The sequence below is a fragment of the Aotus nancymaae genome, unplaced genomic scaffold (genome assembly GCF_030222135.1).
Source record: "Aotus nancymaae isolate 86718 unplaced genomic scaffold, 86718_ANA_hifiasm-v0.15.2.pri h1tg000059l, whole genome shotgun sequence".
Classification (NCBI taxonomy): Eukaryota; Metazoa; Chordata; class Mammalia; order Primates; family Aotidae; genus Aotus; species Aotus nancymaae.
In genome coordinates, this window is record NW_026988473.1 from 11,054,122 (window position 1) to 11,073,694 (window position 19,573).

The window sequence follows — 19,573 nt, forward strand, 5'->3', positions numbered from 1 at the left end:
TAGCAACGAAATCTCTCAGCAATTGCTTGTCTGTAAAGGATTTTATTTCTTCTTCACTTATGAAGCTTTGTTTGGCCAGATATGAAATTCTGGGTTGAAAGTTCTTTTCTTTAAGGATGTTGAATATTGGCTCCCATTCCCTTCTATCTTGCAGGGTTTCTGCAGAGAGATCTGCTCTGAGTCTGATGGTCTTTTCTTTGTGTGTGACTCGACCATTCTCTCTGGTTGCCCTTAGGATTTTTTCCTTCATTTCAACCCTGGTGAATCTGACAACTATGTCAAGGAGAGCCTTGGGGTTGCTTTCCTTGAGGAGTGTGTTTGTGGTGTTCTCTGTATTTCCTGGATTTGAATGTTGGCCTGCCTTGTTAGATTGGGAAAGTTCTCTTGGATAATATCTTGAAGAGTGTTTTCCAGGTTGGATTCATTCTCCCTGTCACATTCATGTACACCGATCAAGCATAGATTAGGTTTTTTCAGATAATCCCATGGTTCTTGGAAGCTTTGTTAATTTCTTTTCACTTTTTTTCCTCTAATCCTGCCTTCTCATTTTATTTCATTGATTTGATCTTCTATCTCTGATATTCTTTCTTCTGCTTGATCGATTCAGCTGTTGAAACTTGTGTATGCCTTGCAAAGTTCTCATGCTGTGTTTTTCAGCTCCATCAAATCGTTTATGTTCTTCTCTAAGTTGGTTATTCTAGTTAGCATTTCATCTAACCTTTTTTCAAGGTTCTTAGTTTCTTTGCATTGGGTTAGAACATGGTCTTTTAACTCAGAGAAGTTTGTTATTACCCACCTTCTGAAGGCTGCTTCTGTCAATTCATCAGATTCGTTCTCTTTTTTTGTTCCCTTGATGGTGAGGAGTTGTGATCCCCGGGAGGAGAAGAGGTGTTCTGTTCTTTGGTGGTTTCATCCTTTTTGCGCTGTTTTTTTCCCCATCTTTGTGGACTTATCTCCCTTTAATCTTTGAAGTTGGTGATTTCAGGAGGAGTCTCTGAGTGGACTTTTTTTCTATTGAGATTGGAGCTGTATCTTTTTTGGCCTGTAGAGGGCATTGCTGAGCTCTCTCAGGTTCAGTAAGGTTGTTGGGTGGGTGGTCCTTCCCTGGAGTTAGTGCAGGTGAGATTGGCCCCACCTTCCGAATGGCATCTCTCCCAGAGCTTGATCTTCCTGGTCGGGGTCAAGCTGGTGTATTTGCTGCCAACCTCTGTAGCCAATGCTTCCATCTGAGTTCTATGGGGGTGGGGCCTGCCGGCCTTATGGTCTGTTTCTCTGCTTTCAACGCTGCCTCCATCTGTGGGATAGTCTGTCCCACTGGCCTTAGTACAAACTCCCGCCCAGGTCCCTGCAACAACTTGCTGAGCCTGATGGTAGCCGCTGCTCAGATTTGTATCAACTACCCACAGTGCCCCACTGTCTGGCAGGGCCCCCATGGACTGTGGGTTGCAGGAGGGATAAGGCAAGCACAGGATCTAAAACGGAGCACTGAGGTGGTTAAGTCCCCTGGCCTTCTGAGCCGGCTGCATGTTTCAGGTGGGGATGTGCCCCTCCCGTCTTGATTTGCCCCCCTGGGCAGCTCTTGCTCCGCAGCTCCTTTGCTGGGCCCAATTCCAGTGCCCTATCAGTTCTACAGAAAAGAACCTGACACCTCGTTTGGAACCGTGAAGTCTTCCAGCCCTCTGCATCTCATTCACTGGGAGCTGCATTCTGGCACTGGCTTCTCTCTGCCTCTTGGTGCCACCCTCTATTTTTTTTTTTTTTTTTTCATAAAAATGATTTAACTACAAACTACTGCATTGGCCATAGTAATCATTTCCCCAATATCTAGCCTTAATGAGAGACCCAAGAATGTAGGCATGATGCCCAGAGCTGGGAACTCGAGGAAGTGGTATATTTTGTTTAGCTTCGTAGTAGGAGACTCTGGCCCTGGCAGACAAGCTGATGGGGGTTTTGGGTGGAGAAGATTTTTCTCATCTGGATAAAAGTTGAAGAACTGCTAACATCAACAGGGTGTGGTCAACCATCTTTCACAAATCCTTGAAAGAAGCTTTAGTGTCATGTGGGCTTACACAATGCCCACTTCCGTTTTGTGCATGTTCCTCCTCAAATCCAGCCCTGACCTGTTTTTGTATAAAGATTTATTGGAACAAATTCATACACATGCATTTTCTTATCACCTATTTTGCACTACAATGGTAGAGCTAAGTAGCTATCACAGAAACCATAAGCCTAAAATATTTACTAGCTGATCATTTAAAGAAAACATTTGTCAACTGCCTTCTAAAGAAGTCCTAAAATGGATTTTTTGATAAAGTAACCAATCAATCACTTCTTTTTTTTTTTTTTTCTTTTTTGAGACAGTCTTTCTCTGTTGCCCAGGCTGGAGTACAGTGGCTCAATTTCGGCTCACTGCAACCTTCACCTCCCAGGTTCAAGTGATTCCCCTGCCTCAGCCTCCCAAGTAGCTGAGATTACAGGGGTGCACCACGTTGGGATTGCAGGCATGAGCCCCTGTCCCCGGCCACAACCAATCACTTTTCATTTACCTGTCTCATCAATCCAGATGATATTGCAACCAGATTGTTTTCCTTAGAAAGATTCATGCCTTCATTTGCAATATTACTAAACAATATTCAGGTGGTCTCTCTGAGTCAATATGATGTCCCATACTGTCAAATGGGTAACCAGGGGGAAAGTCAAGCTCACGAGATACTCTAACACACCTTTTCCCCCAATCCCATCCTGAAGACTGCACAGCTAGCTCAACAAAGCTGAGAGCTGATATATACTGAGCTCCTGTCTGCACCTTGTAGAGCTTTACATGGAGGATTGCAGGCAATCCTCTTAGCAACCACATCTACTCTATAGAGGAAGCTCCTATTGTTTGTGTTTCACAGGTGAGAAGATGAAGTCTTAGGGAAAAGTCAGAACTTGCGCCAAGTGACCTATCGGGCTAGAATGTTGTCTATATTTCAATTCTGAAATCTCTAGTTCCCATCCATATTTGTCATTCTAACAGTTGAGATATTTGAGTGACTAGCCAAGCAAGAACAAGGTCTAGAGAATGAATAGTCTCACAATCCAGGCTTTGCTCTTAATCTTGTATTGAGATTGCCAGCAAATAGACAAGGCAATAGGAATATTTCAATAGAGGACCCTAAACTCTCAATTCTACATAATTCTGTGATGAAAGAACCACTTCACTTAAATTGCTTGTTTTCATCTTAACTTATTCATGGTTATTTCTGGTAGAATGAAAAATGGTGGCATTTTTTACTTTGCTTTAGCTCAAAGTTCATCTGAATACCCCATGATAAAAGAGGAAAAGATTTAATGTGAGATTGGTTTTATGTTCCCCAGTAATGAAATAAATTTAGAAATGTGAAATCTGCCAGTAGTTAACCTACAGAGACCGAACGCAGTTCAGTCACTTCTTTTGTTCAAATTACTCAAGAAGGAAGTCACATGACAGGGAAGATGTGGAAACTGAGAAATGAGGACATAAGAGAAATTTCACTATGTGTGTTTCCAGTTTTGTGTGTGGAATGATCTTCATGTTAAACCATTTTCAGCTTAAGAAGAATGTAAGAGGCACTTTTTACGTCAGGCTGATGTCATTTGGAAGCCTGAAGGCAGATGGGCAGGGGAAGTGAGTTGGTCCTAATGCTCAATCCTTGTAGAGCTTAGCTTGGAGGGCAGCTGGAGAGGGAACAAGGGCTCTGAAGGCTCACTCTGTCTTCTAGACTCTTCAAATGACTGATAACAGATGCTCAAGGAGTATTTATTTAATGACTGATAAATTAGTCTTTCACTAGAATGTCCTGGAGAACTGTGTTGAGAATAATGCTAAGGCAACCTCAGAATAAAGTAAAAATCAAAGGTATGACTGCTCAGTTATGTCTGCCGTGAAAAGGCTAAGCTTTTCCATATCAGAGTGTCCTCCTTTTTCTTTTCTTCCTTCTCTTTCTTTTTCTTTTTCTTCCTTCCTGCCTTTCTTTCTTTCTTTCTTTCCTTTTTCTCTCTTTCCCTCCCTCCCTGCCTGCCTCCTTCCCTCCCTCCCTCCCTCCCTCCCTCCCTTCCTTCCTTCTTTTTTCAACTCACTATTTTGCCCAGGTTCGCCTTGAACTCCTGTGCTAAAGGGACCTTCTGTTTTAGCCCTTGAGTAGCTGGGATGACAAGCTCACACCATCACACCAGCTCCCTTTTAGTTCAGTGGAACTACCACCTCGAATCACTAACATATGTCCTCCAAATCTAAATTTGCAAAAGGCAAAGAGAAAAAAGGAGCAGAAAGGGAATAACCAATGATGAGAAAATAGATCAGGGAAAGTGAAAGAGTGAGGAAGAAAAAGTGTGCTAATAGAGAAAAGAAATAAAATGGCATGGGCCGTCAAATTCTGGCCTACATTTTAATGGGAATATGCAAAATTTCACATGGGCCTTCTGTTTTCACCCTCCAGATTCAAAGGAATTATGAAATCACTATATTCTTATTTCTGTGCTCAGTACCTAAACCATGCTGGTGGAAAGAACAGCCTCTGAGGGGAAGGAGCTGACAAGGCAACTCTTAACACATCAGGTTAGGAGTCAATTGTTCTGAAAAGAAAATATCACTTTGTTCACTGATACCTTCCATATTTTTAATAACAAAGTTTATTCCAAGTCTATAAAATTCATAGTTCTGGATCCATTTAGTGATTATTTGACTATCAGTTTTCACACTGGTCTCCTAGATTCCTGCTGGAAGAGAATTGTCCCAGCAAATGTAACTAGAATTTTCTCCCCATTTTAGACCACAGGTGAAATGCAGAAATAGGAAGCACCTGGACTAGTTCCAAGCCCACACAGGACTGAACCCCAGTCATGGTTTGACTCTGTATGAGATGGTGTCAGAAGGTTGCATGTGCTGAATCTGAGAAAGAAAGCAGATGTGGCACTTCCCTCTTGCCTCTTTTTTGAAAAAGAAAAATTGCTCTTTTGCAATGTAAATGCATAATTTTTGTAGACAAGATGCCTCTTTCTTGTAGAGATGAAAGTTCAGTTTTTTTTTTTTTTTTTTTTTTTAATTGCATTTTAGGTTTTGGGGTACATGTGAATAACATGCAAGGTTGTTGCACAGGTGCACACGTGGCAGTATGATTTGCTGCCTCCCTCCCCTTCACCTATATCTGGCATTTCTTCCCATGCTATCCCTCCCCAACTCCCCACCCCCCCCACTATCCCCCCTCCCCCCCAACAGACCCCCGTGTATAGTGCTCCCCTCCCTGTGTCCATGTGTTCTCCTTGTTCAACACCCGCCTATGAGTGAGAACATGTGGTGTTTGATTTTGTGTTCTTGTGTCAGTTTGCTGAGAATGATGTTTTCCAGGTTCAGTTTTAACCTTAGGCTGTTGCTGCCTAAGTGTGGCCATCTAGAGAAGTTACACGAAGGTATATGCATTCTATTACAATAAAAAGCAGAGGAAATTGCTGGTGAACAGAGTAAAACAGGGAAGGCATGGGTGAAACGTATTGGTCACCACGTCCTCACACTGACTATTATAAGCAGTTCTGCTTCTGGCATGCAAAATTAAATTAAGCCAAAATTCCCATCATTTGCACTTCTTTCACTGTTTTCCAGTGAATTGAAAAAAGAACATCCGTGAGCACAGCAGTCACAGAATCCATAGGCTTTTCAGGCATAAAAATATTCCACAAATAATTTCTTTTGTTTTTTAAATAAGTGTGTGTTGGTTATTTTCCTGAGCACAAAATTGACAATTACCCAATATCCACCATTGTTTGGTACTTAGTAGGTTCTCAAAAAAAATTTTCTTAAGTGAATAAAGACAAGCTCATTGTTGAAAACTCAAAAAACATGAAAAAGAGAAAAAAATTAAAATAATTCAGAAAAACCTTCCAACCAGATGTAATTACTGTCTATGCATTGGCGTACATCCCTCTAGTTATGTACGTAGTTGGGGTCATGCTGGATGTACATCATGCTCTTTTCATAACATTATTGTCAGAGTCATTTGAACCACAGCGACTCCATCTTGAATAGGGGCTGGTAAAATAAGGCTGAGATCTGCTGGGCTGCATTCCCAGTAGGTAAGGTATTCTAAGTCACAGGATGACATAGGAGGTTGGCAGAAGATACAGGTCATAAAGACCTTCCTGATAAAACAGCATACTGAAAAGAAGCTGGCCAAAACCCATCAAGACCATGATGGCAACAACAGTGACCTCTGGTCATCCTCACTTCTCATTATACACTAATTATAGTGCATTAGCATGCTAAAAGATACTTCCACCACTACCATAATAGTTTACAAATGCCATGGCAATGTCAGGATTTTACCCTATATAGTCTAAAAAGCAGAGGAACCCTCAGTTCCGGAAATTGCCCCTCCTTTCCTAGAAAACTCATGAATAATCCGCCCCTTGTTTAGCATATAATCAAGAAATAACAATAAGTATCCTTAGTCAAACAGCACATGCATCTGCTTTGCCTATGGCATAGCCATTCTTTTGTTTATTTACTTCTCTAATAAACTTGCTTTCACTTTACTCTATGAACTCACCTTGAATTCTTTCTTGTGCAAGATCCTAGAATCCTCTCTTGGCATCTGGATCAGGACCCTTTTCCAGTAACATCTTCCTGGTGATTATACTGAGGAGACCCCTGACCCAAAGGAAGACTGCAACACGGATTGGCTGACTTTGGGTAAGTTGTGGGGTATCCAAGTAGGGGATGGAATTTGGTTAGAAGCCAACTTTAGAGAAGTTAGAATCTGCTAAGACAGGGAGTGTTAAAGGTCCCTCTTAATAAGGATGCTTGACCAAACTTGGGTTCGAGGCCCAACTTGGAATAGTTAGAGTCCTTCCTAAGATTTAGGAGTTAGAGGCCCTGCCTCAGTAAAGTCCCTCTGGGCTAAGAACAGGTTTGGCACCACGGGATGTTAACCATTATTCTCTTTGGATTAATCTGCCTCACACTCTTTGCTGATGGCTATGGGTGATAGGATTAGGCATGTACAGGACCATAGGACAGGAAGAGCTTTTTCCTCCCTAAGAGGGGAAAGTTGAGAGCTGATGGGACTGCTGGAAAAGATCTTTTGACACTGACAAGTGATGACCTGAACTTTACAGTGTCACTGCAATGGGTGGGTCTTTCTCTGGCCTCCCTGAGCTCCTCACCTTTCCCACTCTGCTGCAGGCAACATTTTTCTCCCTTCCCTTTCCTCTCTCTGCTCAAACTGGTGGAATTAATGGCATAAATCACTGTTACCTGCTCTGTGAATGTTTGATTAATGAGACAAAGGATTTGTGAGGCTAGTCTTAAGCTGTAGCAAATCTGATATACCTTGTGTTATAAACTAGCCTTTCTGTATCATTCTGTCATAAAGAGGGGTACCTTAGGATAGAATGTGGGCCTAGGACCCCATAAGATCACTGTTCAAGCCAGCCCAGCAAACTGGTCAGTTACAAACTTCATTGTAGGTCCTTGGGAAAAAAAATTGGATGAAGTTTCCCTCTCATCTTGTTTCATGTCTCTGGAAGCTTGACCCTATAATCATGTGGCAGAATTTTCAATTGGTCTCTACCACCCAGGGAACAGGAGTTTTGGGGTTCATGTCAGCTAGTCCTAAAAATTATCTTGAGTAATTAAGTCTTTGCAAGCTCAAAATTGGCTGCCTTTCGGCTCCTTCTGGGAAGGGAAATTGCCTAGTGCTATAGCTCAGCAGCTAAGGCTTTGCCATTTTACAATGGTGGCCAGGGCTCAATTTCTGGCTTAGAGAATGAGTCCTTTCTGGTTTGATATCTGTCTGACCTTTACCATTTGTTAATTCTCCTCCCCTCCTTGAACCATCTTGAGTCTTCCTTTCTCTGAGCACCTGGGAGGTTACATGGGAGGTTATGTTTGGTAAAGTTCAAAAAAAATGTTGGTTGTTTGGCCTGGCTAAAGTCAAATAATGAGATAAGAGGACTTTTTTAATTTTTATTTTTGATTTTTGACACGGAGTCTCACTCTGCCACCCAGGCTGGAGTGCAATGGTGTGGTCTCGGCTCACTGCAAGCTCTGCCTCCCAGGTTCAAGCGATTCTCCTGCCTGAGCTTCCCAAATAGTTGGGACTACAGGTGTGTACAACCACACCTGGCTAATTTTTGTATTTTTAATAGAGACAGGGTTTCACTATGTTGACCAGGCTGGTCTTGAACTCCTGACCTCGTGATCTGCCTGCCTTGGTCTCCCAAAGTGCTGGGATAATAAGCATGAGCCACCGTCCCTGGCCAAGAAGACTATTTTGATTTGTTTTGTTTTGTTTTAAAAAAAGAGTGCTATGATTCAAAGTCGGCTTAATTAAAAGTGGATGATCAAGCCTGGAATTCCTTGGGAAAAACAGGAGGAGCCACAGACCCCATTTTGGGAAAAAAATCTCTGTTTTTCTCATAAAACCCCAGGAATTGGAAGTGGATAGATTCCTTTCAAAATCTAAGGCTCTGCTCTGTTTTGCATTGCATAATCTGACATTTTTGACTCTTGTGGGAGTGTATTAGGAATTACTTCACGTTATGAGAGCTTTGCTGTGTAATAACTAAGTAGAAAATATACTTTGGGGAAGAGCTAATGGCATTTATGGGGGAATACGTGGCTCTTTGTATGTCTGGATTAAAGAAGTATGCTCTTGGCCACCTGGGGTATGGAGATGTCCCCACCCCTGCACTGAGAGATAAGACTCCCATTGGGTAATGGGCTAATCATAGAATAGGCTGATTGGCTTTAGATTGCTTTGCAATAAAATGCACAGCAAAATCATAGGAATGTCTTGTTCCATAGCCATTTCTCTTCTGGAGATCTAGGATCTGATATAAAAATGAGATACTTAATTGTTGGGGATCTGTTTTGCCTTCCAGCTGTGCCTGCTAATTTGTCTGTAGAGCCTGCATAGTTTCTTGGCCCTGTTCCTCCAAGGGCTCTGCCCTGAAGCCAATAATCCAATTAAAAAACTGGCAAATGAAAAACCTTACAAGTACTGTATCTTCTGTATGTCTATGTATTTATATTTGTTGTGTGTGTGATATGGAAGAGCTTTGATTTGTTGGCTTAAAAATAAGTGTTTAAATCACATATTTTGTCAGAAAAATTAAAATTGTAATGCCTTTTAGTTCATGTGACTTAAGTAATCTTTGGGAAATAAAGACAGTTCTAAAGATTGTTGATCAAATAAAAATATCTTCAAAAATGTAGACATTTGGTCTAATTTAGGCAGGTCAGATATTAGGTTTACTAAATGCTTTAAGGTCATAAACTGCTTTTTTGACTTTTGAAAATTGTTCAACATAATGAAAATTGCTTACTAACTAGGTTTTTCACCAAAAGTAAAAGTTACTAAGAGTTAACATTATAACATGTAATTGAGACTTAATGAAGAAATAGTTTTACAGTCAAAGTGTGTTGGGAAAGTGAAATATGTTTTCGGTAAAGATTATGTAAGAAGTCATGGAAATGTATTTTTTCTTTTTTTGCCTAGATTAAAGGGTTAAAGGATTGTTTTAAGTTAGATAAAATAAAGCTGAAGGTTTAAGCAAGTTGTGGAAGGTTATAAAAAATTAATCTTGTAAAAGAAATTCTGTGTGAACATATTGGCTAAAGTTAAAGGAATATTATTCAGTTTTTCCATAAATCAAATATTGGAATAAAAGCATAACAGTTTTTCTCACAGCACTGATCTGCTCTTTAACAAAAATTCATAAAGGTTTATAAAACGTTTATGAGAATCTTACTTTAGGGTCAAACTGATTAAAATTGGGTAGATTTGTCTATAAGGTTTTATTAAGAATTAGGTTTAACATTAATAGTACACTAATGTAAAGGTGAAATGTGGCTTATTTGGTGTAAAAAATTATACAGGAAGCATTGTCAAATATGCAATGGTGTTTGGCTTTCTTTGGGCTTTATCTGTATAACTACATTACTAACTATGAGTTCCAAAATTATAAGAAATGCCCGTAATTCTGATATGACTTAATATATGCTATCAGTAATAATTTTAATTGTTATATAAAATTGCTATGGCCAGGCATGGTGCTTCATGCATTTAATCCAGCACTGTGGGAGATCAAAATGAGTTAATCACTTGAGGTCAGGGGTTTGAGATCAGCCTTGCCAACATGGGGAAACCTTGTCTCTACTAAAATTACAAAAAAATTAGCTAGGCATAGATGGTGCATGCCTGTAATCACGGCTACTCAGGAGGCTGAGGTGGAGGCTGCTTTGAGCTGAGATCATACCACTACACTCCTGCCAGACTGGGTGACAGAGCAAGACTCCATCTCAATATAAATAAATAATTAGACACATACATACATACATGAAAATAAAATGAAATAAAAATTGTTGCATGCCACAGAAGAAACCCAAATTCCTAGCCAATTGTGGTTTTAATAGAGGGTGTCCTGAGGCATTTTGTCATCCATGGACAATTGTTGTCTTGACTTAATCCTTTTTAAAAGGTGGTTTTTAATCAGTTATAGGACTTCGACAGGTGCTTTTAAATGCAGGTTTCTGATAACTGGAAATTGTGACATTAAAATAGAGCAAAAAAACTTTCTGAACTCATGGAGAGCTGAAACATTCTTGAATATCAGGCATAACAGGAGTTAACTGTATGGACTGAATTAATAGAAGACTGAAGTAATCTTTTTTGACTTTGCAAGACGTTGCTGATCTTTTGTTTTTCAGAACCAAGAAAACTTTTAAGCTAGTCACATCTTTTAACAATTGAGTAAAGTAGGCTCTTATAAAAAATTTTGGAGCATATTTGTTTCTCTCTACCTAATTTTCTCAGAATTTTGAAACTATTTGTGAGTATTCTTAACTTATGGCAATATAGTTATTTGTATAAGTGCAGTAAGAATCTGTTTTCTTTTGCAAGAGAACACAATTGGAGAAACTAGTTATTTTACTAAAGCTTTGACTGAAATAAAGTGCTTTCCTTTAAGGAATCAAATTTGACTTGTAGAGCCACTAAAAGCCCGTTGGGAAAACTGGCCTCATATCTTGTCTACACAGTTCCTGTACAGCGTTCCTAACCTGTCTTAAGTCAGAATGCCACTTCCTGACAGGCCCAGGAGCCTCAAGTTATCTTGGGACTTCAAGAGGAGAGGAATTTGCTCAACTCATAGGTATTTGAGTATGCAAACACATGGTTGGGCTTGCCTTAAAAAAAGTTTTATTTGAGATTCCTTATGGTGCAGAGTTCCATCAAAGCCAATTTTAAAAGCTTATGTGAAAACTAATTATTTTTGCTGTACTTTATACAAATAATCAGGTCAAGTATAATAAAGCAAATTGGACTTACCATGATTTATCATTAGTAAAAATGGGAGACTGGAGAGAGAAAAAATTATGTTTCAAAAACAATAGTACACCTGCTATTAGATTCTAGTCTCATCAGTTGTTTTTGAGTTGTTTTTTCTGCAACGTAGAATGATTTTGCTTATTCCTGTGAACCAACCAGTGTTCTCTGGCTGGAGCTCAGAAGAAACAAGAGGGATGAGTAACGCATAAATCTAGATCAGTATTCTAGCTCTTGACACATATTAGAATTAGCTAGCAATTCTAAATTAGCTTGATTCCAACAGCTGCCCATTTCATGGAAAGCCACCTTATTTAATTTACTTGGGACAATTTTACTTATTTTGCTTTATGGTTGTGGATTATATTTACTGTTGTTTTCTTTGCATATGAATGCACAATAAGCTTACTGAGATGTCTTCATAAACTGAATACTTATTTATTTTCCACACATCACCTTTTGTCAGAGTTACGAATGACCCTCACCATATTGGCACTTTCCTACTGTGCTCCTTTCTACCCTGAATACCAAAGACCCTAATAATTAGGCAGAAATAACTTGGCTCCTATTTAGCATAAACAATTACAGAGGATAGATCTTCATCCCTCTAAAACCCTTAGGATTAAGGGTTCTCTTATAAAAGGGATGGGGGAAATATGTCAGAGGTGTTTGAACCAAAGCAACTTCATCTTGACTAGGGTCTAGGTAAAATAATGTTGATACCTGCTGGACTGCATTCCCAGTAGGTTAGATATTCTAAGTCACAGGATGAGACAGGAGGTTGGCACAAGATACAGGTCATAAAGACCTTGCTCATAAAACAGCATGCCATCGGCCAGGCACCATAGGTCACAACTGTAATCCCAGCATTTTGGGAGGCTGAAGTGGGCAGATCACTTGAGGCCAGGAGTTTGAGACCAATCATGGCCAACATGGCAAAACCCATCTCTACTAAAAATACAAAAATTAGCTGAGTGTGGTGGTGTGTGCCAGTAGTCCCAGCTACTCAGATGGCTGAGGCAGGAGAATTGCTTAAACTCGGGAGGCAGAGGATGCAGTGAGCTGCCATTATGCCACTGCACTCTAGCTTGGGCAACAGAGTGAGACTCAAAAAGCAAGCAAACAAAAAAGAAACCAAAAAAAACAGCATGCAGTGAAGAAGCTAGCCAAAACCCATCAAAATTGAGATGGCAACAACAGTGACCTCTGGTCATCCTCACTGCTAATTATATGTTAATTATAATGCATTAGCATGATAAATGACACTCCCACCAGTGTCATGACAGTTTATACAAATGCTATGGCAACATTGTCAGGAAGTTACCCTAGATGGTCTAAAAAGGAGAGGAACCTTTAGTTCTGGAAATTTCCCACCCCTTTCCTGGAAAATACATGAATAATCCACCCCATGTTTACCATATAATCAAGACTAACAATAAGTATCCTTAGTCAAGCAGCACATGCCTCTGCTCTGCCTATGGAGTAGCCATTTTTTTGTTTCTTTACTTCTCTAATAAACTTGCTTTCATTTTACTTTATGGACTCGCCCTGAATTCCTTCTTGTGTAAGATTCAAGAATCCTCTCTTGGGGTCTGGATCGGGACCCCTTTTCAGTAACATTATGGCATAAGAATCTCTTGTGCTATTAAAATTGATTGAAATAATTGTGATGGCTGTAAAATATTTTGTCTTATGGATACATTGTAATTTTACTCTTGTTGGCTCTTTTGACTATTTTCCACTTTTTTTTTCGATAAAATGAAGACAGTCTGTAGAAGGAATAAAAAACACAGTGACTGCGTGTCTGGAGACATAGGAAAACCTGAATATAGAATTATCTGTATTAACCTTGCTTGTATTCTCATTTCAGGAGAGTGAAGGCTCAACAGGATCTACTAAAGAGACAGCAGACAGTAACAAATTGTCAACTTGTCTCCAAAGCAGTGTAAGTGACAACATATTCTAATTTTGATGAACTAGCCCAGAAATAGTTTGAAGAAAAATATGTAGATATTTCAATAGACTTATTGGAAGTACTCAAGGGCATTCAACTCTCATTTTTCTAATTCTGGGATCATGCTGCTGAGGTATATATTTATAACTAAATGATTTATAAATTAACCAGAAGCTCTTATGCAAAAGTTTGGTTCTCTAGTAAAATATAGATTGGGAACTAGTTCATAAATTAATCCCTCTTGGATAGCTGCTGTCAGTTCCCAGAAGCATGACAACTGTGGCACAAATAGACTCGGAATGTCTAGGTGCAGTGGCACATACCTACAGTCCCAGATTCTTGGGAGGCTGAAGTGGGAGAATTGCTTGAGTCCAGGAGTTCTGGGCTGTAGTGTACTATGCCAATCAGGTGTCTGCACTAAGTTCAGCATCACTATGGTGACCTTCCTGGAGCAGACCACCAGGTTGCCTAAGGAGGGGCAAAAGGACCCAGGTTAGAAATAGAGCACATCAGAACTCCCATGCTGCTCAGTAGTGGGACCATGCCTGCGAATAGCCACTGCATTCCAGCCTGGGAAATAAGTGAGACCCTGTCTTGGGGGAAAAAAAAGAGAGAGAGAGACCCAGAATCCAATATTTCTGAATTTACAGAACACATCATGTTTTGTACAATAACTAGGGAAGCCGAGCCTGGGAAGCTAGGCAACTAGCCTCATTCTTGCTAAAAACACTTCTTAGTTGCATCAATGACCATCAGAGGAATTCAATTCCTTGAAACCTTCTTTCCAGAATGCATACAGGTGATGTGTAATGATACCTGTGAACTGCAACCTGACTTTTTCATCTCAGAACTGCATCTGGTTCATGGTATAATTTTTGAAAGTTAAGGATGCAATTGGGAGCTTCATTAACTCCTCTGGATTCCCTGGCTACCACTAAATGGAGTAAGACACAGCCGGACTGTCCTAAAAAATTAACAGAGCTGGGTGGGATTCAATCAATCTTGGCACCAGATCAATGGTCCTGGAAACACTGTTTTAAATTATGAGCTCTAATAGAGCTGGCATCGGCACATGAAAAGACATTTATGAAATTAGATTCTTCTAATTATATAACAAATGAATTATTGCTTTTAGAAAAAAATTTAAGTGATGAAGAGCCACTTTCTTTAAATGCCCCAAACTGATTACACACACTTATCGATGGCATGAAAAATTAAAAATATAACACGTACCAACTTCATGCAAAATACACATACACAGAGGATATATAAATGTGTGAACACATACACACACATTCCTTGGACCCTGTCTGCTATTGATAAATCAAAACCTAGATTATAGTGTGGTTTTGTCTTGAATATTTCTATCTGAAAGAAAACAAGACAGTATGAGGGCCCCTTGCCCTCACTCTGAATGCTTAGGACAATGCAAACTGGGGTTTCCCAGCTTATTGCAACTGAATCCTCTTCAGGCCCCATCAGCTCTGCTCCAGACAATGTTATCCCCACAGACAGACTATTAGGGCTTATAACAATGAAACCCACAGGACAAGTGTCCAAGAGTTTCACTCCTTTCTTTTGTGGAAACAGCCTCTGCTCCAGGCAAATGGGAAATCCAGGGTTGGCCTTGACTTACAGCTTGCATGGGTATGGTGGAGTCATGGTGTTTCAGTAAGGGTAATGTCATTTGCCTCTGTGTTTCCAATAAAAGGAAACTGGTATTAGAGTCCCAGGAAGGAGCTGTCAGGGAAAATGTGAAACATCAAGTCCAAGAGAGTGAGAAAAAAGCAAAGAGAAACTTTCTGGTGGAGGAAGCAGTAGGGTGTAGGGTCACACTTTTTCTAAGTGCCCACCCTTGCAACAGAGTAACCAGCCAGGTCTGGGGGAAAATTAGGATAGTTAACATGTAGGGCTGTGTTTAGATGTTTAGTATATCATAATTTCTTCAGTCTTGATAAACTTTAATATTCCAACCAACTCTCATTTTGCAATTAGATTAACTTAAAGAGAAACTGGTAGCTTTTGGAGAACTGTTGAATTTTGGAGAACTGTTTCCACAGCTGCTTTATTTTTCTCTATTTAGTTTGCCTGAAGCTTGCTGGCTGCTGTGTAGACTTCTGTGTGGCTGGGGCTGCCTGAGCCATGAACAGCTTCAGGGCTGCCATCCTCTTCTGGGCAGTGGCAGGATGGGCTAAATCAGGCAAGCCTCCAGGAGAGACAGATGAAGTTGGATTTCAAAAATGCAAGGATGCCTTGAAACTACCTGTCCTGGAAGTCCTACCTGGAGGGGGCTGGGACAATCTGCGGAATGTGGACATGGGACGGGTGATGGACTTGACTTACACCAACTGCAGGACAACTGAGGATGGACAGTATATCATCCCTGATGAAATCTTCACCATTCCCCAGAAACAGAGCAACCTGGAGATGAACTCAGAAATCCTGGAATCATGGACAAATTACCAGAGCAGCACGTCCTACTCCATCAACACAGAACTCTCTCTTTTTTCCAAAGTCAATGGCAAGTTCTCCACCGAGTTCCAAAGAATGAAGACCCTTCAAGTGAAGGACAAAGCTGTTACTACCCGAGTTCAGGTGAGAAACCTGATCTACACAGTCAAAATCAACCCAGCCTTAGAACTAACCTGGGGTTTTAGGAAGGATCTCCTGGACATCTCTGACCATCTAGAGAACAACCAGACAAGGATGGCCACCTACCTGGCAGAAATCCTTGTCCTCAACTATGGCACCCACGTCATCACCAGTGTGGATGCTAGGGCTGCTCTTATTCAGGAGGACCACATCAGGGCCTCCTTCTTCCAAGACAGCCGGAACAGTCGTAGCGCCCTGACTGCATCTGCTGGAGCTGCCTTCCAAAACACCGTGAACTTCCAATCTGAGGCAAACCACGCCTCACAGAATGTCCTCACCAAGAGCTACCTCTCAAACAGAACCAACTCCAGGGTGCAGAGCATCGGAGGGGTTCCTTTTTACCCAGGCATTACCCTTCAGGCTTGGCAGCAGGGCATCGCCAACCACCTGGTGGCCATTGACTGCACTGGCCTGCCTCTGCATTTCTTCATCAACCCCAACATGCTGCCTGACTTGCCAGGCCCCCTGGTGAAGAAAGTGTCACAGACGGTGGAAACTGCTGTGAAAAGCTATTACACATTCAACACCTATCCTGGCTGCACAGATCTCAATTCTCCCAACTTCAATTTTCAGGCCAACACTGATGATGGCTCCTGTGAGGGGAAAATGACCAACTTCTTTTTTGGTGGGGTTTATCAGGAATGTAGCCAGTCCTCAGGGAATGGGAGTGTCCTCCTCTGCCCAGAGTTGGAGCAGAAAAATCCACTCACTGGCAATTTCTCCTGCCCCTCTGGCTACTCCCCGGTGCACCTGCTATCCCAGACCCGTGAGGAGGGTTACAACCACCTGGAGTGTCGTAAGAAGTGCACCCTCCGCATCTTTTGCAGGACAGTGTGTGAAGATGTGTTCAAGGTGGCAAAGGCTGAATTTAGGGCTTTTTGGTGTGCAGCCAGTAGCCAAGTACCTGAGCACTCAGGAATGCTTTTTGGGGGCCTTTTCAGCAGTAAGAGCATAAACCCCATGACAAATGAGCAGTCATGCCCAACCAGCTACTTTCCACTGAAAATCTTTGAAAACCTCAAGGTATGTGTTTCTCAGGACTATGAGTTGGGAAGCAGGTTTGCGGTCCCCTTTGGTGGGTTCTTCAGCTGCACAGTTGGGAACCCCCTGGTAGATCCAGCCACATCCAAAGATTTAGGGGCACCTTCCCTGAAAAAGTGCCCGAGGGGCTTCAGCCAGCACCTAGCCCTCATCAGTGACGGATGCCAAGTGTCCTACTGTGTCAAGTCTGGGCTCTTTAGTGAAAAGTTTCTTCCCCCTGCTAGTCTCCCACCTTTCACCCAGCCGCCCCTCATGAGTCAGGCTGACACCAATACTGTCATAGTGACCAATTCTGAGAATTCGAGAGCCTGGATTAAGGACTCCAAGACCCGTCGCTGGAGGCTGGGAGAGCCGTTAGAGCTGCGAAACGCCATGAATGGCATCCATGGGGATGATGGTGGCGTGTCAGGAGGGGCCACAGCTGGGATCACAGTGGGGACCACCATCAGTCTGGCTGTTATCATCACCCTGGCCATCTATGGTATCCGAAAGTTCAAGAAGAAGGGATACCGGGCATTTGGGAAGAGGCAGGGTTTGGTTCCAGGCATTGCAGCAACTGGAGACACCCCCTGACCAAGAGCAGGGGCAGAATCCAGTTTAAGTGTCTCCCCGAAAAGGGTTTCTCTCATCTCCAAATAGCATGGTCATTTCTGATTACTTCTGTTTTCCTAAGTATTAAAATGGCAAATGCAACCAAAATCACATGGATATTTGTGACTTTTTATTGAGGTCCCTCGGCCAGGCAGTTCATACTGCTACATGGACCAGGGTGGGGGAGGGAAAAGGGAGCAGCTGGGACTCTTGAAGCAAAAACCATCCTGGGACAAAAACAGGAAGGCAATGTCCTTTCCCAGTGTGTGTCACTTTCTTCAGCTGAATGCATTTGTGTAAAAAGAGAGAAGGGAGAATGTTAACATTTGGATTTGGAAGCTATGCATTTACTCTGAAGTCTGCTATGGTTTCTAATGTGTGTACTGTAAGAATGTCTGCCTTTAAGCACTACTCTCTCTTTTTAAGTTGTCTGGATTTCATGCTTCTAGAGCCTGGCAGAACCCTGGAAAGACACAAGTCCTGCTTGGTCACTGCTCTTTAACTTTTAGGCCTCCCAGTTGACGGACTGTTACCTCCTCCATGTCTTCTCGACAGCATCTGAAAAGGAAGATGTTGCCTGTGTCAATTCCACTTTTTTCCAGCTGCCCCATGATGAGGACTTCCTTAGACCAGACCACTCTTGGACTTCTGACTAATGTCATGAAGTCCTCTGAAAGTATTTTAACATATAAGCTCCTACATAGGGGAAGCTTCTATAAAGGAGGAGGGACAGTTTGTCAACAAGGAGTAAGGAAATAGAGATAAAAACTGAAAAAGATTCTGATGCTCAGGAGAAACTGGAATTCTTATCCACAACCAACTACCTGATTCCATCCTCTTAGCTCATCATAAATGAGGCATTGAAAGGAGCTGTATTTGGATACACCAAATTTTACAGTTTCTTGTTCTATGTTACCGAAGTACAACCCCTTCCTCTTCCAAAGATGGTTCTTACCCTTCCCGTCTTCCTGTTATATGTACACACACACACACACACACACACACACACACACACACACACATTTCAATAAGTCTGCATTGTTCTGGGAGTAAAAAAGGCAAGAAGTTAAAGCAAGCCCACATCTAAGTATTATTTCCTCCTTAAAACCAAAACATAGTAGGTAACACCAATTCTGGACCCTACGTTTTGTTTTTTTTTACAGCAGAAAGGGAGCTGACATGATCAAATTCATGTTTTCAAATGAACTGAAAAAGGCATTCAGCACCACTTGTAACACATTTATTTCAGTTCCAGGCTGAGAGCCCTGGGGCATTTAGCAGGACACATGATTGTCAGCTGGGAATAGTTGGGGCTTTGCTCAATCTTAATACCAATCTCACCTGATAGCAATTACCTCCACTAGTGTCATGTTCCTTCACAACATTTTTTAAAAATAATATATTTATTCACCAAATCAAATATCATTAGTGAGTTATCTTCTATGAAGAATGACTATTCTCTTTGTTAATGTTCACAATCAAGATCTGGGCTGAGAAGAGGCCCTTCTCCAAGGAGTTTGAAACATCACAGCATGTGGGAAGATGGGAACCAGGATACAAATTCATTTCTAACTGAGGAACAGAGAAATGAGTCACAGAATTTGAGCCCTGCTCTCCTGAAATGAAAAGTTCCTCACAAACTCATATTCCCACTAACAAGATTGCACATAAATGTGCATTAAAGTATGCACTAGGAAACCGTCTGTCCAACGGCTCATGCATATGAAGTCAGAACGTGGGATTTTGCAGGTTGCATTCATCAAGTCATTTTGCAGAGTCAGATCCCTGATGGAAGAGCTCATAGGCTCTGCCTTTGGAGTCCTGAGTTCCTAACTGAGGGTCTTAGGCCGGGGTCAGTGGGGAGACCAACCCTGGCTTTCAAGAAAATCACATTCCACGTACTACCAGAAATAGACACAGATTTGGGTAACAAAGGTGGTTCTGCCTTTGCATTTTTTTTGTGTGTTCTTGTCAGTTTTGAGATGATTAATAT

At 41.4% G+C, this 19,573-nt stretch overlaps 2 protein-coding genes across 2 annotated transcripts in view; one reads left to right on the top strand and one right to left on the bottom strand.

Annotated features, from left to right (window-relative positions):
* Window positions 1-19,573, bottom strand: part of LOC105730302 (olfactory receptor 5A1) — a 181,425-nt gene that overhangs the window by 144,540 nt on the left and 17,312 nt on the right. The window lies entirely within an intron of this gene.
* LOC105730310 (macrophage-expressed gene 1 protein-like) lies at window positions 15,439-17,562 on the top strand. The gene has a single exon (XM_012471417.2). It carries the CDS (start codon window positions 15,439-15,441, stop codon window positions 17,560-17,562), a length of 2,124 nt encoding a protein of 707 aa, XP_012326840.2.